At 34.0% G+C, this 17976-nt stretch overlaps 1 protein-coding gene across 2 annotated transcripts in view; it reads right to left on the reverse strand.

Moving 5' to 3' along the window:
* The window catches only part of LOC108687789 (RB1-inducible coiled-coil protein 1), a 31680-nt gene extending 22408 nt beyond the window's left edge, over nucleotides 1-9272 (reverse strand). The window contains exon 1 of one of the 2 annotated variants that reach the window (XM_018193739.1): nucleotides 7401-9272. In XM_018193739.1, the coding sequence (XP_018049228.1) occupies nucleotides 7401-7468 (68 nt within the window). In that variant the 5' untranslated portion in view covers nucleotides 7469-9272. The remainder of the gene's footprint in view (nucleotides 1-7400) is intronic. The other variant, XM_018193740.1, reaches the window with a different exon arrangement.
* Nucleotides 9273-17976: the final 8704 nt, after the last annotated feature.

A 17976-nucleotide genomic window follows, 5' to 3' on the forward strand; every position in this document is an offset into this window, starting at 1 on the left:
CTTATAGTTTCGACAATATTTGCTTCAAAAGACAATAATCAATTTTCTTCAAAGAAGTGTTGCATCTTCTAAAAGCGTATGATACTTTTAAAAAATACGTGTCCCTTATTGTTCAGACAACAATATTCAAAGAGCATAAAAATTGAAGGGAAACACTCATAAGGGTTTCCTTATGAATATCAAGGACAGAAAATGGCCGTCTTCTCTTTTATTTCTGTTTTATTAATTAAATATTAATTGTAAGTAAAATAGACCATTTTTCGATCTATTTCACTTAAGATTAATTAATAAAAATTTGTCACGCGATTATTTCACTCGTAGAGTGAATTACGACAACAAATTAACCGCCTTTCACAATCCTTTCGTAACTATCGTAAGATCTTCAATCGTGCGGAGCGTCTCTATGGGAAAAAAAAAAAGAAAAAAAAGAGATCGACGTTCCCGGTAGAACTCGATGTGCCATTCGCGTTGTTTTCGTTTTCTCGAAAATAGCGCGAATTGCGTAACGAAAGCGAAAATTGAATCAACTGAAGTGTCGAGCGGCGAGTGATTTAAAGAATAAGATGAGAAGAAACGTCGGAGTTAAAGATATCAAATGCTGGCGCAGCACCATTGATCAAAAGCGCCTCGCGCGTCTGCAACGGGAAAACGTATCGAGTGCGGAATTATCGCCAGTCACTCGTGGACGCTACCAGCTGACTACGAGCACGTTCAACCGCCGCGCCTCGCCACGTCTCGAGACTGCGTGTCGTCGATGGTTACGCACGTCACGTTACGACACGGCGCGGCGCGGCTCATATTTCGTGCACGCGATGGCATTCATTGTCGCGATTTCTTCAAGATATCAGCTTTACGAGCAAATGAAAAAGGAGGAAAGGAAAACAAAGAGAGAAAGAGAGAATCCTTTTAAAATAAATTAACGGTTATATATTATTTGCGTGTTAGGGATCCTTACAACGAGTCTAGATGATGCGCATTATTCGTTGAAGATCGTCCAAACTCGAAGGAGTGCGATATTTTTAGACTTTCATCTTTCAAAGTCACCTTTCTTGGAAACGAGATCTCTTTTGAAAAAAAAAAAAATTCTTTCCAAATAGGAAAACGAGACACTTTTGATTGATTAAACGAGTGTCAACTGACAAAAACGTATTATTAATTATTATTCTAAAGTAAAGTGCACAATAGGAAGAAATATTAAGAACAAAAATAAACATTAGGTTACATATTAAATATTAGACGAAATATAAATATTAAATATTAAATTAGATATAAATATTAAATTAAACATTAAGTAATAAAAAATCAGGAAATGAACATAGAAATGTAACTTCACGAATAATAGATGCAAATAAAATATAAGAGATATAAATATGTAATACCTTATTTGTACGTTACATTTAATCTCTATTCTTAATTTTTTTGTTTCTAATATTTAATATTTATTCCTAATTTCTTCCATTATGCAGGATCAAATAGAAAATAAATATTATCATGTTATATGTGTATAAGTGCGTCGAAATAATTTCAAATGGACAAAACTTCAATGTTTCATCATGTTTATGATGATTGCGAGGGCTACATGTATTTTACATGAATTTTCGAGATGTGTTTACGTGGGAAGAATACCAAGAGCGCAAATACGTTTTGCATCGACTCACGTTGAATGCGAAGTTGGCTCGCATGATTTTCATTCGCACGGTGCGCAGATAATTCTTATCGACTAACGTAAACAAAGCGAAGGTAATCGAGCGAGATATGAACAAAGATCGTCGTTTTTGCAGATACTATTGTTGATGCTGATGACTAGAAATTGCCTAGTTTAGTATTTAATTGCGATGTTGTTCAAGCTTAATGTTATTCACGCTTAACTGTTATTCATCGCAACTGTCATTACTAAACAAACACAAAAAATAAAAGCACAAATCGGAGTGGAAGCTCTCGCGAATTGACACAGTTCGTTAATTGTTGGCGACAAGCGAGGCCGATGACCGTTTCTACGCCACTATCTTAACCTTTAATACGCACGATTGGATTCATTCGTGTCCTGCATATTTTTTCTTCGAAAAATTACATAGGCGCATTAAATAATTAGTTATAACATTTATACATAGTTTTTTAAATACACAATCATATAAATACTTTCTAAAGATATCAAAGTATATGTATGAATCACTTGGACTTTCCATAAATGTAAGATTAACTTTAATCTAAACTTAATCTTGATCTTCTTCTAATTCTTAGTTAAACCGACATTAAAATTAATCTTATATTCGTGAAGACCCTAATAATTTTAATTTGTGTATATTTATTAAAATAAAATAAAGATTAATCGAGACAAGAATGACTTATCATGTGTAGCAAAGAATTGGAAAATCATCGCGTGAAATTTACCCGAGAAGCGAGTGTTCCAATGTAATGAAGAGAACAGGTAGGGCACAGGATAAAAAAATCATGGTTTTACAAAACGAAACGTAAAAATACAGTTTATTATGATAAATACAGAAATTTATGACGCGCCAATTTAGATTACATGAGGTTGCATTGTGCTTCGATTACGCAATCGCCCTTGTAACGTCGTCAAACGTCGTTGACAATTTTTTATCCAATTGACACTCTGACGTCACGTCACTCGAATATGAAGAGAGCCTTGTAATCTGCCGCTTCCCTTAGAAGCTGCGCATTAAAAGCTTGGCCGAGCTTATTTGACGACACGATTCAACACAATGTAGAACGCGCCGCGAGCCAAATGATATATTTTCAGTGCCCGCGTCAGATGTGAGCGAGCGTGTTTCTCGAAAGCACAGAAGTTTTCCATGACGGGACATGGAACGAGTTACCGATGCATTTACCGCGTCGATACGATGTCTCCATCCACAACTGAAGGTCGTTTATCATACGGTAAACCGATGCGTAGAAATTGTAATTCCTCCGCTCAGCATTGATCTTCATCAACGTAGATAAACGATCGTAATAAATGGGATAAGTCTTTCTTTTTACCAACAGTTTCCTATCTTCTCTTAAAAATAAGAGTGATCGCCATCAAGTTAATTACCATTCATGTATCAATATAAATAATTATATGCTGTACAAAAGGAACTTCAATTTTTTTAGTTCCAACACGTTAAAAGACTTCTTTAAAATTATCGACAGAATAAAAATGCAAAGCAATTCCTTGCGTATAATATAATACACTTAATATAAAATTCTTCACATTCTTCCGTATCAATTTGCATAAAATAACGATATTATAATTAACAGTGAGAAGCTTTGTTCGATTAAAATGTCAGCTGCTTTTACTCTTGCAAATATCTTGATTCTTGCTGAATTTATAATACAAAATGTTTCCAGAATTTGCTGTTATTATTTTAATAACAAATTGTTTGTTCTTTTTAATTTATTAAAATTCGTTCGCTGAGGATGAGTCAAAGGAGAGCCGAAATGTATAATAGCTGATTCTATGTATATGTTGTTAATTAAAGCTAATTTTTTTTATTAAGTTGATTGCGCTTTGTGATCCGCGCTGATTTCTATAGGTTTGTTTTTTATTTTATTTGCTTAATAACGAATATTTCGAATTGATGTTAAATTATTGTAAAAATATTATCCGAGGTATAATATTCATCAAATATGAAAATCTCTGCGTTATACTTATATTCGACGAAATGTAGAATGTTATACAGAATATTGAGTCTAGCAATTTGAACAGGAAATGTTTCTCTTGATAATTAAAATAGGAGAGAGAGGAAAGAGAGGAAGGATATAATGAGATCCAACTTTCTATGACATTACTTTTTTCGAATATATATTTGCGATATGCATTTGCACGTTTCCTTTAAATATAGCTAAGTACTTTTTTTTCTATCAATCGATTTTTCTTGATATTCTACGTATTATAAATATTAAGACAAGGTCATTAAAGAGAGAACATTTTACAATATGTACATATTTCACATTTTATATATCAGAAAGTATATCAAGAAAGTATGAAACATCTCACAAGATATTCACTTTTTTTACCGATGATCTTAACAACTACATTTACATTACAAAATAATGAGCAGAATGGATTTTTATAACAAAAATGTACTTCACTTAAAAGAAAGCGCAATTTTTGCATATTTTAGATACATCGTTCCTTCATCTTTAAAAGATTTATTCATTATCAATAATATTATCTTAACAGCTACATTTACACAATAAAATAATAAGCAAAATTAATTTGTACAACAAAAATATACATACTTCAATTTAAAGAAAAGCATAATTTTGCAGGACGTTCATTCATCTTTAAAACATTCATCTGTGAGTGTCGATGATTATACCAGTTACATCTTTACATTTACATTTTTAAATAATCAACAAGTTAAATTTATTTATACTACAAAAATATACATATATATTTCAATTTAAAGGAAAAGCGCAATTTTGCAGATTGCATATATACCTTTCTTCATTTTTAAACGATTCCTCTATAAAAACGTATTTCCGTATTCTCGCTAGAATTTCCCTTCGCTATTAAATAGTACCTAAGTATAGTGAGAGAGGAGATGAGCCATCTGAACGGAGTGATCGGAAAGTATCGAAAGAGCAGTGCTCGTTTGCATCATGCGCATGTTGGCCGAGTTTGCCATCGGGTCAAACTCGTGCGCGCCACGAGCCATCCACACCCACGTGCGTCGCGTAGCGCCGCGTCGCGTCGATTTCATTGTGTATTATTTTCGGCGCAAGTTCGCGAATCATGATCCGGAAGAAACTCCATCGTCGCTGTTCCCCTAAAGAATCTCTCCGAGACACGTGCAACAACACAAGAACCTTCAAGCGAATTCGCTTGAATGCTTCGATTGAACGCGCACTGTATATTAAAGCCGTAAATTACACAAATTGATGTAAAAATATGCGTTCAATATAAATATAAAAATAGATTAAATCATCCTTAATGCATTTTATTGCGCTGTTAAGTAAAATGTGTTAAGTAAAATTTTATACAGACAAAAAAAATTTTCTGAATCTTAATACATGTATATTTCTTTAAATAGTAAGTAAACATTTACTTGCAGCAAATATAAATATTTGCTCAATAAAAAATGATAGTTAAGTCAAATAAATAGATTCGTATCAAATAAATATATATTTACATTTAGTAAATATTTACTTAAATTATATAATAAATCAAATAAATGTTTATTAAAATTTAGTATTTTTTTCAGTGTAATTAGAAATGTTTGCATTTTATTTTTATACAAACTGAATCAGTGTGTAACGGTTTTAATATGCACTAGAGCGTCCAATCAAATTCGCTATATGTCTCTCGCCTACGTCCGCTACGGAGGCGGCACACTTTTGCAATTTGTTAGCCTTCGACGGATCCTTGGATTCGCGCGAGGCTGCGTTGGTTCGCGGCCTGTTAGAGACGCGCTAAATGCCGCGTGATTATTAACGCGCGTTATTATTATAGTTGCTTTCCATTTTCACTCAAGTGATATTGAGTCTATAAAATTATGTGAATATTTTATACTAACGTCATCGCCTGCTTACTTTGGTGACAAAGTTATCGCATAATAACACAGGTTTAGGAATCTCATTTTTAATATAAATAAAAGTCACATAAAATTATTCAAGACGTAAAACTTAAGCAGTAAGGAAATCAACATGCTGAATTCGCTACTGCTCACATATGGTTTTAAACCCAATCGACAATTGTGTAAACATAGTTGTATTTGTAAGAATTGATCACATTTGAATACGAAGAGAATATCCAACTGTGGTTGTGGTGAATTTTTACACCCAGAGAAAGATTTCTTCGATTTAAAGAAATGTTTTCTTTGCTATACAGTTAAAGAAAAAGTTTCTTTGATTTGAACGTCATTTCTTTGATTTAAATATAATTTAAATCAAATGAATTTTTTTTTATTTAATTTCAAAAAATAATATTTAAATCAAAGAAATGACGTTCAAATCAAAAAAATTTTTTCTATAGCAAAGAAATATTCTTTAAATCGAAAAAAAATCTTTCTCTAGATGTACAACTACGACTACTTACAATTACGTTTAAATAATTGTAGATCAGATTCACTGTTTAAATCTTACATCTTAAGAAGATTGTAAGAGCATAAGTTAATATTTACATATATTAATATTTACGCTTTGAACAAACTATATATACATGTGAAAATTGTATTCATAACATTCTGTTTTTATTGAGCAATACATTTTTATAGATAATTTATTTTATTTGATATTAGTTTTATTGTTTATAAACAAATTTTAAAAATAATAACAAAAATCTAAATTTTTTACATACATATTTTAAGTACTAAAAATGACTTATGTAAAATTTCATTGAGATTCACCAATAATTCATAACAAATAAATATTTTGTTTATTTACTGAACAATTAATGTCTGCATCTCAATGTAACTTTACATAAATATTTTTGAATTCATAAAGACTTATATAAAAAAATTGAGATTAAAAATTGAGATAATACATTTTCATATATTATATTTCTATTAGAGTACAAATTTAAATTATTGCTTTTTATTGAAATAATTAATCTAGACTAAATCAATTATCTCTAATTTTTTTGTATAACTTTTAAATGCAATTTAGAATAATCTGTAATTTTTTCAAGTAATTCTTAACATATTGCATTTGCCTTACAACCTCTTTAAGTTTTTCTATGTGTCGTGAACCTTAACATTTTCTATAATGTTGTAAAAACTGACTAACTACAGTCAAAAATGATGATAATACTCGACTATGATTGTTCAATTTTTATAAATACAGTCACGTACAACTACGCTTACGCAATTGAATTGGTAAAATGGGTTTAAAGCATAGTTTCGAGCTTGTGCAACTGTAGATAGAAACTTAGTTTAATCTTACTTACTACTCAGAATGAAAAACAATGCGAATTCAACTGAATTATGACTAAGAGAATTATCGAAATTTTGATGTAAATAACCAACTGTTATCGCTACGTATCGATGTAGGTAGAATTCTTGCTTCTTACGTAATTCGAGAAAACATTTTACAAAAAGTTCTGAACCATTTAATAGGAACAAAATACTATTTTATTAGAAAGAACATTACTCTTTAAAACTTTTTAAGCCAGTATTCATAATCAGTTTTAATTTTAAGATCATTTTAAGTGTCTTAAGATACTAATACAGCACACTGATTAATTCACGATATCTTAAGATTAAACAAGACAGCTTTAAATATAAGAATTGATTATGAATACCAGCTTTAAATCTCACTCTGAAAAGTGAAATCTCATTTTTAAAAATTGTAGGAAATTGAGCCGCTCATTTTCAAGACCAGCTTATTTTTTTCATATTTTCTCAAAGTGAGAAATTCTACTCGAAATAATTTAGAAAAATAGATTGTTTGTGTGTTACCTTTGCAGTGCCAGCTTGATGTCGAAGGTGATGGTGGTGCCGGTGTCAACGTGGAAGATGTACAGCATGTTGCGTCTCGTGGATAGACTCCTTGTAGTGACACAAAAGTAGAACTTGTTAAAATAGCCCCGTCACGGATGTCTTCCTCCACCGTGGGCCCTATTAACAGCAGGATTGGCCCTCGGTTTGGACGGTTCCCTTAGTCAGCTCGATCGGGGCCGTACCCCACGTTCTCGATCGTTCGCGAGGACGGCCCCGTCAAGACTATGCTGCATCGATCAATGCGATCCTCGCCGTCGATTCTGAGACAAAGCCACTGAAAATCGCGCCGCGTTGCAGAGTATCATCCAGATATCTCTCTCTCTCGCGCACGAGAGCCCGATCGCTTCGAAATGGGCGGGGATTCTTCGGTTTTCGATCGTCGAAGAAGAAACTCAAAGCAGTGTCTTCAGACACTTCAACCAATGTCTTTCAGTGGAGTCGTTTTCTTTGTTCTTCGCCGCGACACCGTGGGGAAAGTTGCTCGAGACCAAACAACACGTTTTCGCTCTTCACGCAATCGAGAGCGTTCACCCGCTTGAAAAAAAAAAATTTACTCCCGCTTCTGCTTGTAGGGGATCCGACGAGTAACACCGGTTGCCTTTATGTCATAATCTCCAATACACGGCAATCTCCCGACGTACGCACGATTCACGTGATCGAACTGAGCGTCTTCCAGCGAGTGTCCAACGACTGACCAGCGCCGGAGATTCGAGCACTCGACTTTATTACACTCCGTTTAACAGAAATTTTCCGTGCGGAATTCTCAGGAATTTGAATCCCTTCGTCACGTTTATCATCATTATTTCCTTCCCTTCTGCAAAGCGTCCAATCGCTAAATCAATTATCAATTTTTAGTTTCTCACGGCACCCTCACGGAACGTCAGATTTGACGAAAATCCGTCTTGCAACACGAAGCGTCGTCGTTGGCAATCGATTTCCAACAACGGGGGCCAATCGTCACTGCTACGATTTCCGACCGTTTTGACGTCGTCGGAAAGTTGATCCGCCGAAAGTGGACGCCTCGTCGAGAGTGGTGGTCGCGTTTAACCCCGAGATTCTTCCGGGGATCTCCGACGTCGTACGCGTCGATGATAAAACGTCGACGCGCGTGTCGCACGTACCGTCGTTAAGCGTAGCTCGCAGTAGCTCGCCGTCGCGTCGGATCAGCTGCTCGGCAAAACAAAGCACTCGCGCACCGCGTTACGCCACCGCGTCCGTCGCCGCCGCGCTCTCTCGCTCTCCGTCGCTCTCTCGTTCGCTCGCTTCTCGATTCGAGCGACACCGTCGTTCATCAGCGACACAGTCACTGTTCGTCAGTTAGGTGTCCTTCCACGAGTAATCCTCGCACTGATTTATCGTTGGACGCTGTCAAGAGTCCGGTCCGTCTTCGTGTGAAAGGAATCGACGGAAGAGAGCGACCGAAGTGAACCAACCGCGCGACACAATACAAACAATGCTGCGCCGTGCGCACTGTCAGTCTATGCGCAGAGCGGTCGCGCCGAACAAAGAGACTCCGCTTTCCCCGCTGCTTTTCCACAACGACGCTCGCTCGTTTCGACGTCTCCTCGTCGATGATTAATGCTGCGGAGATGTCGGAATTATTCTGCGTCGGAGCAATTCGACGAAGGCTTCGGCTTGGACAGCGGCCGAGAAATGTGTCGGTCGGGGATCTCGCCAGGATATAATTGGATGGAAGGGAAAAGGGGGGGGACAACGGGCGGACCTGCTCCGCACAGTCCCGTTTTGCGTATCGTACTGACGCAAAGCGTCGCCAGCTGTTTACTGTCGCTCCTCCGACCTCCGATCACAGCCGAGCACGGCGGACAGAACGTCCGAGGCTACGGTGGGGGAAATAAGTCCAGTGGCGCTGCCGTCGCGCGACCAGTGACGGAAGTCGATCTCGAGTTCCCGGGTCCATCGAGCGGCGTACTTCACTTGATCGAATTTTGAACATAGCTCCTGAATAGTCAACATGCGACTCAAAATCAGTCAGTAAAATGTAGCGAAATCGGTAGCCCCACACACACACACACACACACACACACACACACACACACACACACACACACACACACACACACACACACAAAAGCATGTATATGTGCTCTTGGCGCGCTCGTGTGTGCGTGTGTGCACGTGTACGTGTGTGCGTGCGTGCGTGCGTGCGTGTGTGTGTGTGTGTGTGTGTGTGTGTGTGTGTGTGTGTGTGTGTGTGTGCGTGTGTGCGTGTGTGTGTGTGTATAGCGCCTCGGCACCTCGATAAATGGCTAAACTTATAGACGTGGAAAAGTGACGTTTTGATGATGAAATTTGTGCTGCACTATTTCATTATTATTTACTTAATTGTGAAAATGTGTCTCATACTTATGAAAGTCTTAAAAATAAGCAGAAACTATAATTATCCTGGAATTTTATCCCTAAAAGCGTATATTTTATTCATTCCAACAGCTTAAATCGAATTAGGTTCATTTTACAATCATTGCCTTTTACAATCATTTATTGACTATCAAGGAAGAAAAGGACATCTACTCATTTTTATAACTATTTTATCGTAATCTCGTCATTTAGATTTATCCAAATTGTCTTTATTTACAAATGGCTTGCAGCATAAATAAATATGTCATTCCTTGCTTCTGACGTCACGATTCCAACATGGCTGCCACAATTACTCAAGAGCCTAAGCCCATTCTACAATTACTTAAATATAATTGTAAGTGCTTGTAGTTGTAAGAATTGATCAATCACAATATTATCCTTATATTCGACTATGTCTAAACTACAACCACTTACAGATTATGTAATTGTAAAATGAGCTCCATTAGGCCGTAATCACACTACAGGTTGTCGATTACAGTTGCTGTCAACATTGTCAGTTCTATTTTAGCTAATCATGATGCAGCGAATGCAGATTAGCTGCAACATGATTGATGACAATAGAACCGACAACTAGCAACCATAATCGGCAACTTGTAGTGCGATTATTACGACCTTAGTCAATCTTATAGAATTATTTTAAATGGATCCCGATCGGAATTATTCTATTTTCCTTAAAAAATACAATTCACTTGTTCGCATTGCTTGTGTACTTTTTGCACTCAGCATCTTCGCTTTCTTTTTCTTTAACGACTGAATTTGGGGATTTCATGCAACACAAACAGATTTCATGGAAATCTAAGAAATGAATAATTCCAATTTAAATTCATTCCGAATAATTACACAATACGTACTAAATTAATTCAAGTGGCAAAATTTTGCTGGCAGCAAAATTAACTTCTGACTATATAATTCGTTATCTTCTTAATTTAATCGTTGTTTCAAATGAAAATAAATTAATTATCCTCTACTTATTATCCATGTTGACAAAATATCATAAGTACTGCTTGATAAATTTATCATAGATTAATCAAAATTTGGCCGAAATCATCTGCTGGTGACAATGTCTCACTTTTAAGACAAAATAGATAATTGATAATGCTAAGAAATTGTTGATACTCTTATAATTATGAATAGAATATACTTAAAAATATTAATAATCTAATAAAAATATTTTCTTAACTCAATTGTTGTAAGACAAGAAAAGTAAAATAAAAAAATTCTATGATGAGAAAAACCTAGGATTCCTAATAAAAAAAATGTTAGGCTGGAATAAAATCTGTAATATTTAAATTATTATAAAAATTCTAAAAATAGTTTTACAAATGTCACGTAGGAAATATTATTATTTATAATATTATTATTTATAGGAAATATTATTAGGAATTATTATTATTATTATATTATTACGAAATCAATCCACTTCGATTCTAATCATACGATAATAATAGTTAAACATATCTTTAATGAAACTGTTGAATATGTTACTTAAATTTTAACGTTATTAGGCACACCTGAGTACACCTAGATAATTTATGCAGTGTGCGATCCACGTTAAATGTCGGCCCTGTAAATCAACGATCACGCTCGTGACATCATCGAGCGCATGCGCTGTTCCCTCGTTATGAGAATAATGTACACCTGACCTAGTGCACCGATGCTAGCTAATTAAAGAGCGAGTTCAGAAAGCAAATATGTTTATCTCCACAATAATATCTTGGAATCGTATACACGTCATAGTTGTTGTCTTGTAATCTAATTTAAATAAAGGACATTACTTTTGCACAATTTTTATATTTATATTTTTTATTTTTATATTTAAGATTTACTGTTAAAAGGAGATTTTAATGATTAAAATGATTTGGGAACATATGTTGTTATGCGTGTCGTAAGCTTTTATTTTGAAAGTTGTAAAGCTCCATGTATATTTTCTCAGTCTCTACTATAAATAATAAACAATCACAAATTTATGATGTCATAAAATCTAAATCCTAATAAATACTAAAATGCAAGAATAAAAAATCCTTTGTCTTCATCTTTACCTGCGCACTACTTTTATGTATGATCTTCTATTCCATAAAAAATGTAGACCTTTAGACTTTTCAAACCAAGGGTTAACTTCCGAAAAGTATTAGATCCGTTATACAACTGAACTACACATTTTTGGTACCTAAAGAGAAATATATTTTAATATTTGGTGAAAATGGAAAAGAAAATTCTAATGCAGTTTAGTGCAAAAAAAAAGATACTCATTGCATATAAAAATGTTTTATATACACTAAAAAAACCAAATTTTTAAATTCAATTTTAATTAATATTGGTTTGAATAGTAAATATTTATTAAAGTAATATTTATTAAATGCAAATATAAGTTTATTTGTTATGAAAATTATTTATATACTTTATAAAAATTATTTATATATTTGATTTAATCATCGTTCCTTTTATAAAATAAATATTTACTGTAAATAAATTCAGAGAAATACATAAGATTTAACAAAATTTGTTTTTCCATGTTACGTATAATATTATATAGATTTTCACATGTGGTAGATTCAAAAATAAATCTTGCCTCAATCACTAGCGTCAATTTTTGAAAAATATTCCTTTTCCGTGATTCTCATTCCTATCTCACAAGGGCAAAGCTTCGTTCAATGCAAGAGCTCATAGCGCAAGATTGCGATTATGAATAGAATTCGACCGGAAAAACAATATAGTACAATATAGTACATCGCTATTTCGCTCGTTAATATTAAAGTCCCGTAACGCATAGCAACGCACGACTCGAGCTGACACTCGACAGTGCTGCTACAGCTGTTCGATCCTTCAGTCGCGCTTGCGCGACCTCGGTGGGATGCGTGGCCGTCGTTTCTCTTCTTCTCGCACAAACAGTCGCCTAACAACAAAGCGTATTTCCGAGACGAGCGATGAATGGAAGATACGAACGAAACGAGGCTTTCGAGCGGCGACTCTGTGTCGTGTTTGTTTACCCTCTGCTACGCGATCGATATCCATACTTCCTGTATCCGCTCAGAAATACTCGCCCCTCGCCTCCCCTCCCCCGTATCTCCTTTCTCTTTCTTTCTCTGCCCTGTTTCTATCTTCTTTTCTCCCTCGCCATTCGCACAGAGATTACAGACTCGTGGAAAACACCTAGCTCGATCTGAGAATATCGTTACTTCCGAAAATAACACGACTCTCGTAATCGCTTGCGTGTATCGCGTGAAGTTCGACGACACCTCTGCAAAATAAGTTGATCAATTCCTTGAGAAAGAAAAGAGACGTTTTAAAAAATTCAATATTAATTAAATTTGAATAGATAAACTTGTTTTCATAATTATTAATAAAACACATGAACAATATTGTATTAATATATTTGTAAATAATACATATGAGATCACAACAAAAATTACTTAAAATTTCATTTTATTAATAATTGTATTCTTCTACTGAATTAATTTTATGAGTAATATCTGGGAATACAAAATCATAAAATTTTTCACACAGTTAGTTAAAAATTTATTTCACACTTATTATTTTCATTAAAAAAAAAAATAACAATTCATAATCATATCCTTAAATTGTGACAAAATTTGGGACACGTAAGTTGTCAAGACAAAGAATTAAAATTTGAGACTTTCTTAATTTTAAACGGTTAGTCATCTTTCTGTAAAATCTAATCTACATCTATGCTTCCTGTTTTTTGCTGTTTACTTTTTATTTCATACTTTTTTCTGTTTTTCTTTTTTCCTTTTATTTTGTTTCTTCTTATTCTTTTTTCTGTCGCCAGAATTGAAAATTAACTTCGAAAGAGTCAAGGAAAACGTGACAAGAAACGTAATCGTCGATAAATCAGTCGCAAACCGATAAAGAGGAAAAAGCAAGCGGTAAAAAGTAAGAAATAGAAAACAAAGAGCACATTGTAGATTAGTCTTAAGGAAGTGAGATCGCTGAGAAAACGATGTTGTAAACAAATATTAAGCGAGACCAGATTTAGCAACATCTCTGAGCGAAGAAGCAAAAAGCGTAGATACTATATGTAAGAGTTACACGCAGACCGAGGTAATACTTTCGATTTGGCGATGACGCCAAACGACGCAGTAAGTGAGAAACAGTCGGTTTGCATTTTTTTTCATATTATTTTTATGATAAGAAAAATGTCGCATATTGACATTTGGGTTATCTCAAATTAGAGATTTGACGTGAATTCTTTTTATCTCAAAACGTATAAAGTTCGATTTATATAAAATCCGATTAAAATCAAACATCGTGAAGATCTGTTCCTTTTTTTGCTAAGAGCAAAGTCATAAACAATCGAGAGCAAAAGATATCTCAACTGGAGACCGTTCGGATCGTGCCGATCCGAACAAAATTCGGTGATCACGGTGATGACTTGATGGCGACTCTACAGATAATTAGAATACAATGAAATGCCTAGACATGTTGAATTTTAATTCGAATGCGTAAGCGCTGCTTACTGCGTCGCGAATAGTTCCGACGCAGTAAAGACCGTTCTTGGCGTCGTAATTGCACGTGCACGTGGCAGTTGATAAGGATGTCGAGCTCGTGTTAAATGTGACGTACTGAGGGAGCTGTAAGTATGCAATCATATGTCTCATATATAGATGAGAGAAAGAGAAAATGATTTCTTTATTGATAAAATAATTCTCGTCCTCAACAAAGTAGGATATATTCTAAAAACGCAAAAAGTGATTTATCAATTTACCAAATTGTGGATCTAGACACTAATGTGGATCGTAGATGTTAATGCGTATCTAAAATATAGAAATATTTTGGAGAGATTTGTAGACACAAAGACGCGTAGATTGGATATACAATGATGCAATATTGCGCGGTAAGAATCGCAAGTACTTAACATTTTGATAAAGCAATGAGTCAGACTCTCAGATATTACTCACACCACAACAACGTCTTTCGCGGTGTGAGTCTTTCATTGGTCGGTATAACATGCGTTCGTTAAATTATTTAAACTCTCCAGAATGCGCGTCACTGTTCTTAATAATTTTTATGTCTGCATCTTAATAATTTTTATGTCTGCATAACTAGACACAACTATGTCAAAATTGCGAATTTAATTTAGCTTATATATAAATGAATTAAATATGAAAATCATTCTCCCCAGAGGTCGATTACTAACTTCAATCAATTCGTCCTCGAATGAGACCACGGGGTCATTGTCGATCGTTAATGATTCTTTTCCCCTTGTAAAAATGTACTTGGAAGCGAATTTTGTCATGCGAATGGATTTTAATAAGCGTATATGATAGAAAGATTGAAGTAAATATTGAATAAAGCTCTCTTAATCTTTTTATCACACTGTATGTTCATATGTCCCCTATATATATATATTTGCGATACATTCATTTCTTTTTAAGTTTCGCCAGGCCTAGAAACCAGTCCATTTAATTAATACGTTATCTTATGGCCCTCGCGATGTGAAGAACCGACGTGTTTCATCATCCCCCGATGAATCCTCACGATTGCAACATTGATAACGTTTGGTAGAAACTCTTGAGTCGTGTGTAACAAATATATCAATCTTGATGTAATCAAATGTTTAATTTAAGTATACACACGCGCGCGCACACACACACACACACACACACACACACACACACACACACACACACAAAAAAAACACAGGTGAGATAAGTAAATTGATAAAAGAGTTATATGCATATAATAATGCTCCTCGAAATCCAAACCTCTGATCTAAATGATAAATCAGCATACACAAACAAATGTTTACATAGACACAGTAATAAAAAGAAGAAAGAACTGTTTCCAAGAATCAAGATTAAGAGTCAGAAGGGTCTAATCATAGTTGAACTTAAATATTTGTTTTGACTGACAAAAAGAAACTGACGAAAAGAAACTGAACACTGTGATAATAACATAAATATAGTGCGAGCGAAATAGGACAAAAAACATACAGTGAGAGCAGAAAGTATTCGTACAAGAAAATTTTTTATAAAAAGTCTTATTTGTAAAAAATTAACATTAATTAACAATTTTATATAATGAATATATTCTGTTTTAACATAAACAAACGAGCTTCGCATATATTCCTGATTTTAGAAGCTAAATTTCTCGATTGTACGAATATCTTTTTAAGCATCCAAACATAGCATCCAAAAATAGAATTTTTAATTTTCGTTTATTTTTCAGATGATATATTTTCTATAATTAATACACATCTTTTTGGTATATTATATATAATTTTAAGAAACAGTCTATTTTATTTTTTATGAATAAATTGTTAATTACTCAACAAGAAATGAACGTTAATTAAATGTCAAATCGATATCAAATTGGTGTTGAAAACATCGTATCAATATCGATTCGATCAATTTGATGATTCATTTCTTACTGAACAATATTTATTTTTTTTAAATAAAGTTTTTTTTGAAAAATATTTTCTCTGTGCGAATACTTTTTGCACTCACTGTCATTATTATGATCTTAAAACCTACTCTACGTATTCTTGTTTCTTGTTTCTTGTTTTTTACTTTTTGCTTTTTTTTCCTTTGCGTTTTATCGAATTGTATTTCCTGCTACGTATTTCTTTCAAAGTTCGTTAACTTTTATCTCTGGTGACATAAAAAATCGGATAAGAAGCAAAAAGCAAGAAACAAAAAGTACATTGTAGAATAAGCTTAAAAAATGTAGACAAAAAAAAACATAAAACAGTAAGATATAAATAATAAGAGAATCAATCAATCACAGTATAAAAATAAAGTAATAATATTACTAAGCAGTAACAAATCTGAATTATTCATTCGCTTATTACATTTTTTGTGTGCCATAACAAATAATAATTTAATTCTTAACAAATTCTTTGTTTCTTTTTACGTTTTTTCTCTTGTTATTTTCCGATTACTTACCGTCACAAATTAAAAATTTATATTTTTATTTTACACAGCTTTCAATCGTTAACATTAATTTTTTCTCACGTATCTCTCTCTTTAAAATATTAAAAATAACTTTCTTCTAACACTTTTATTAATGTAGCTGTGAAATTTTTTTTGTATACGTTATTTTTTTTTATATATTCTCAGGGAAATGTCCGGTTCGTACAGCAGGGATAGCAGGTTTCTCCCCACTCCTCAATAAATTCTCCGAATTACAAATACTCAGAACATGCGAACACGTTCGTGCCTGTTCGAACCTGCATCGTGCGTTCAACTTGCTATAGCAAATCCATTTAAAGAGTCATAGCGCCTAATTACAGAATAAAATATACATAAACACAAAATAATTATACAACAAAGGAAACATATTTCACTTACATTATTTTTAAAAGATTTTTTAAAAGACACTATTTAAAAAATGTTCTTATTAATATATGTATTTTTTTACAAAATACATTTATTTTACTTTTCAGTAATAGAGGAAATAATATTATTTTCACGTCAGACATATAAAATCGAGAGAGTTTTTATTTATATTGAAAATCCGGGACACAAAGTCAGAAAAATAATAATAGTAAATACGTTTAATAACATTATTTCAATTTACATGAATATGTTCTCGGAATAATAATACAGTATATAGAATAAAAGGATAAAAATCCAAGGATTCGTCTCGTTTTCTGATTGTGTTAGGTTGTCCGGAAAGTTCGTGCCGACTAAAATTTAAATTTTAATATACATTTATTAAATTAAAATTTTTTGCGTTTCAATTTTCCTTCAACATCGGGCACGAACTTTCCGGACAACCCAATAGAATCAAAGACAAGGAAATCACGAGCGTGCGACACGAGCGCGCGAAAAAATCGCGCGATTAATTCCCTCATCGAGAGAAAGGACTATCGAAAGTGTAACGCTGTGAGAGGAATGATGATTGGAGGAGAAGAGAGGAAAGGAGACAAGAGGAAAAGAGAGGAGTAGTGGGAATGGGAGAGCGAGTTTCTACGTCTCTCCGCGCTCTGCTGTAAATGAAAGCAGCTCTCAAGAACGGTCCGATCACGATATATACGAGGTTTCCTTTAGCTCTATCTTCTTCCCTCCCACTCCTCGGACGAAGGTCTCAGCTCAACTTGATTCAGCTGAACCCGCGAATCGCCGGAGAGCCACGCGGGAGGTGCGTGGACAGAGCGGTCAGCTCACGCACATTGTGCGTGCACTTATATATATATATA

The sequence above is a fragment of the Atta colombica genome, unplaced genomic scaffold (assembly GCF_001594045.1).
Source record: "Atta colombica isolate Treedump-2 unplaced genomic scaffold, Acol1.0 scaffold216, whole genome shotgun sequence".
NCBI classification, from domain to species: domain Eukaryota; kingdom Metazoa; phylum Arthropoda; class Insecta; order Hymenoptera; family Formicidae; genus Atta; species Atta colombica.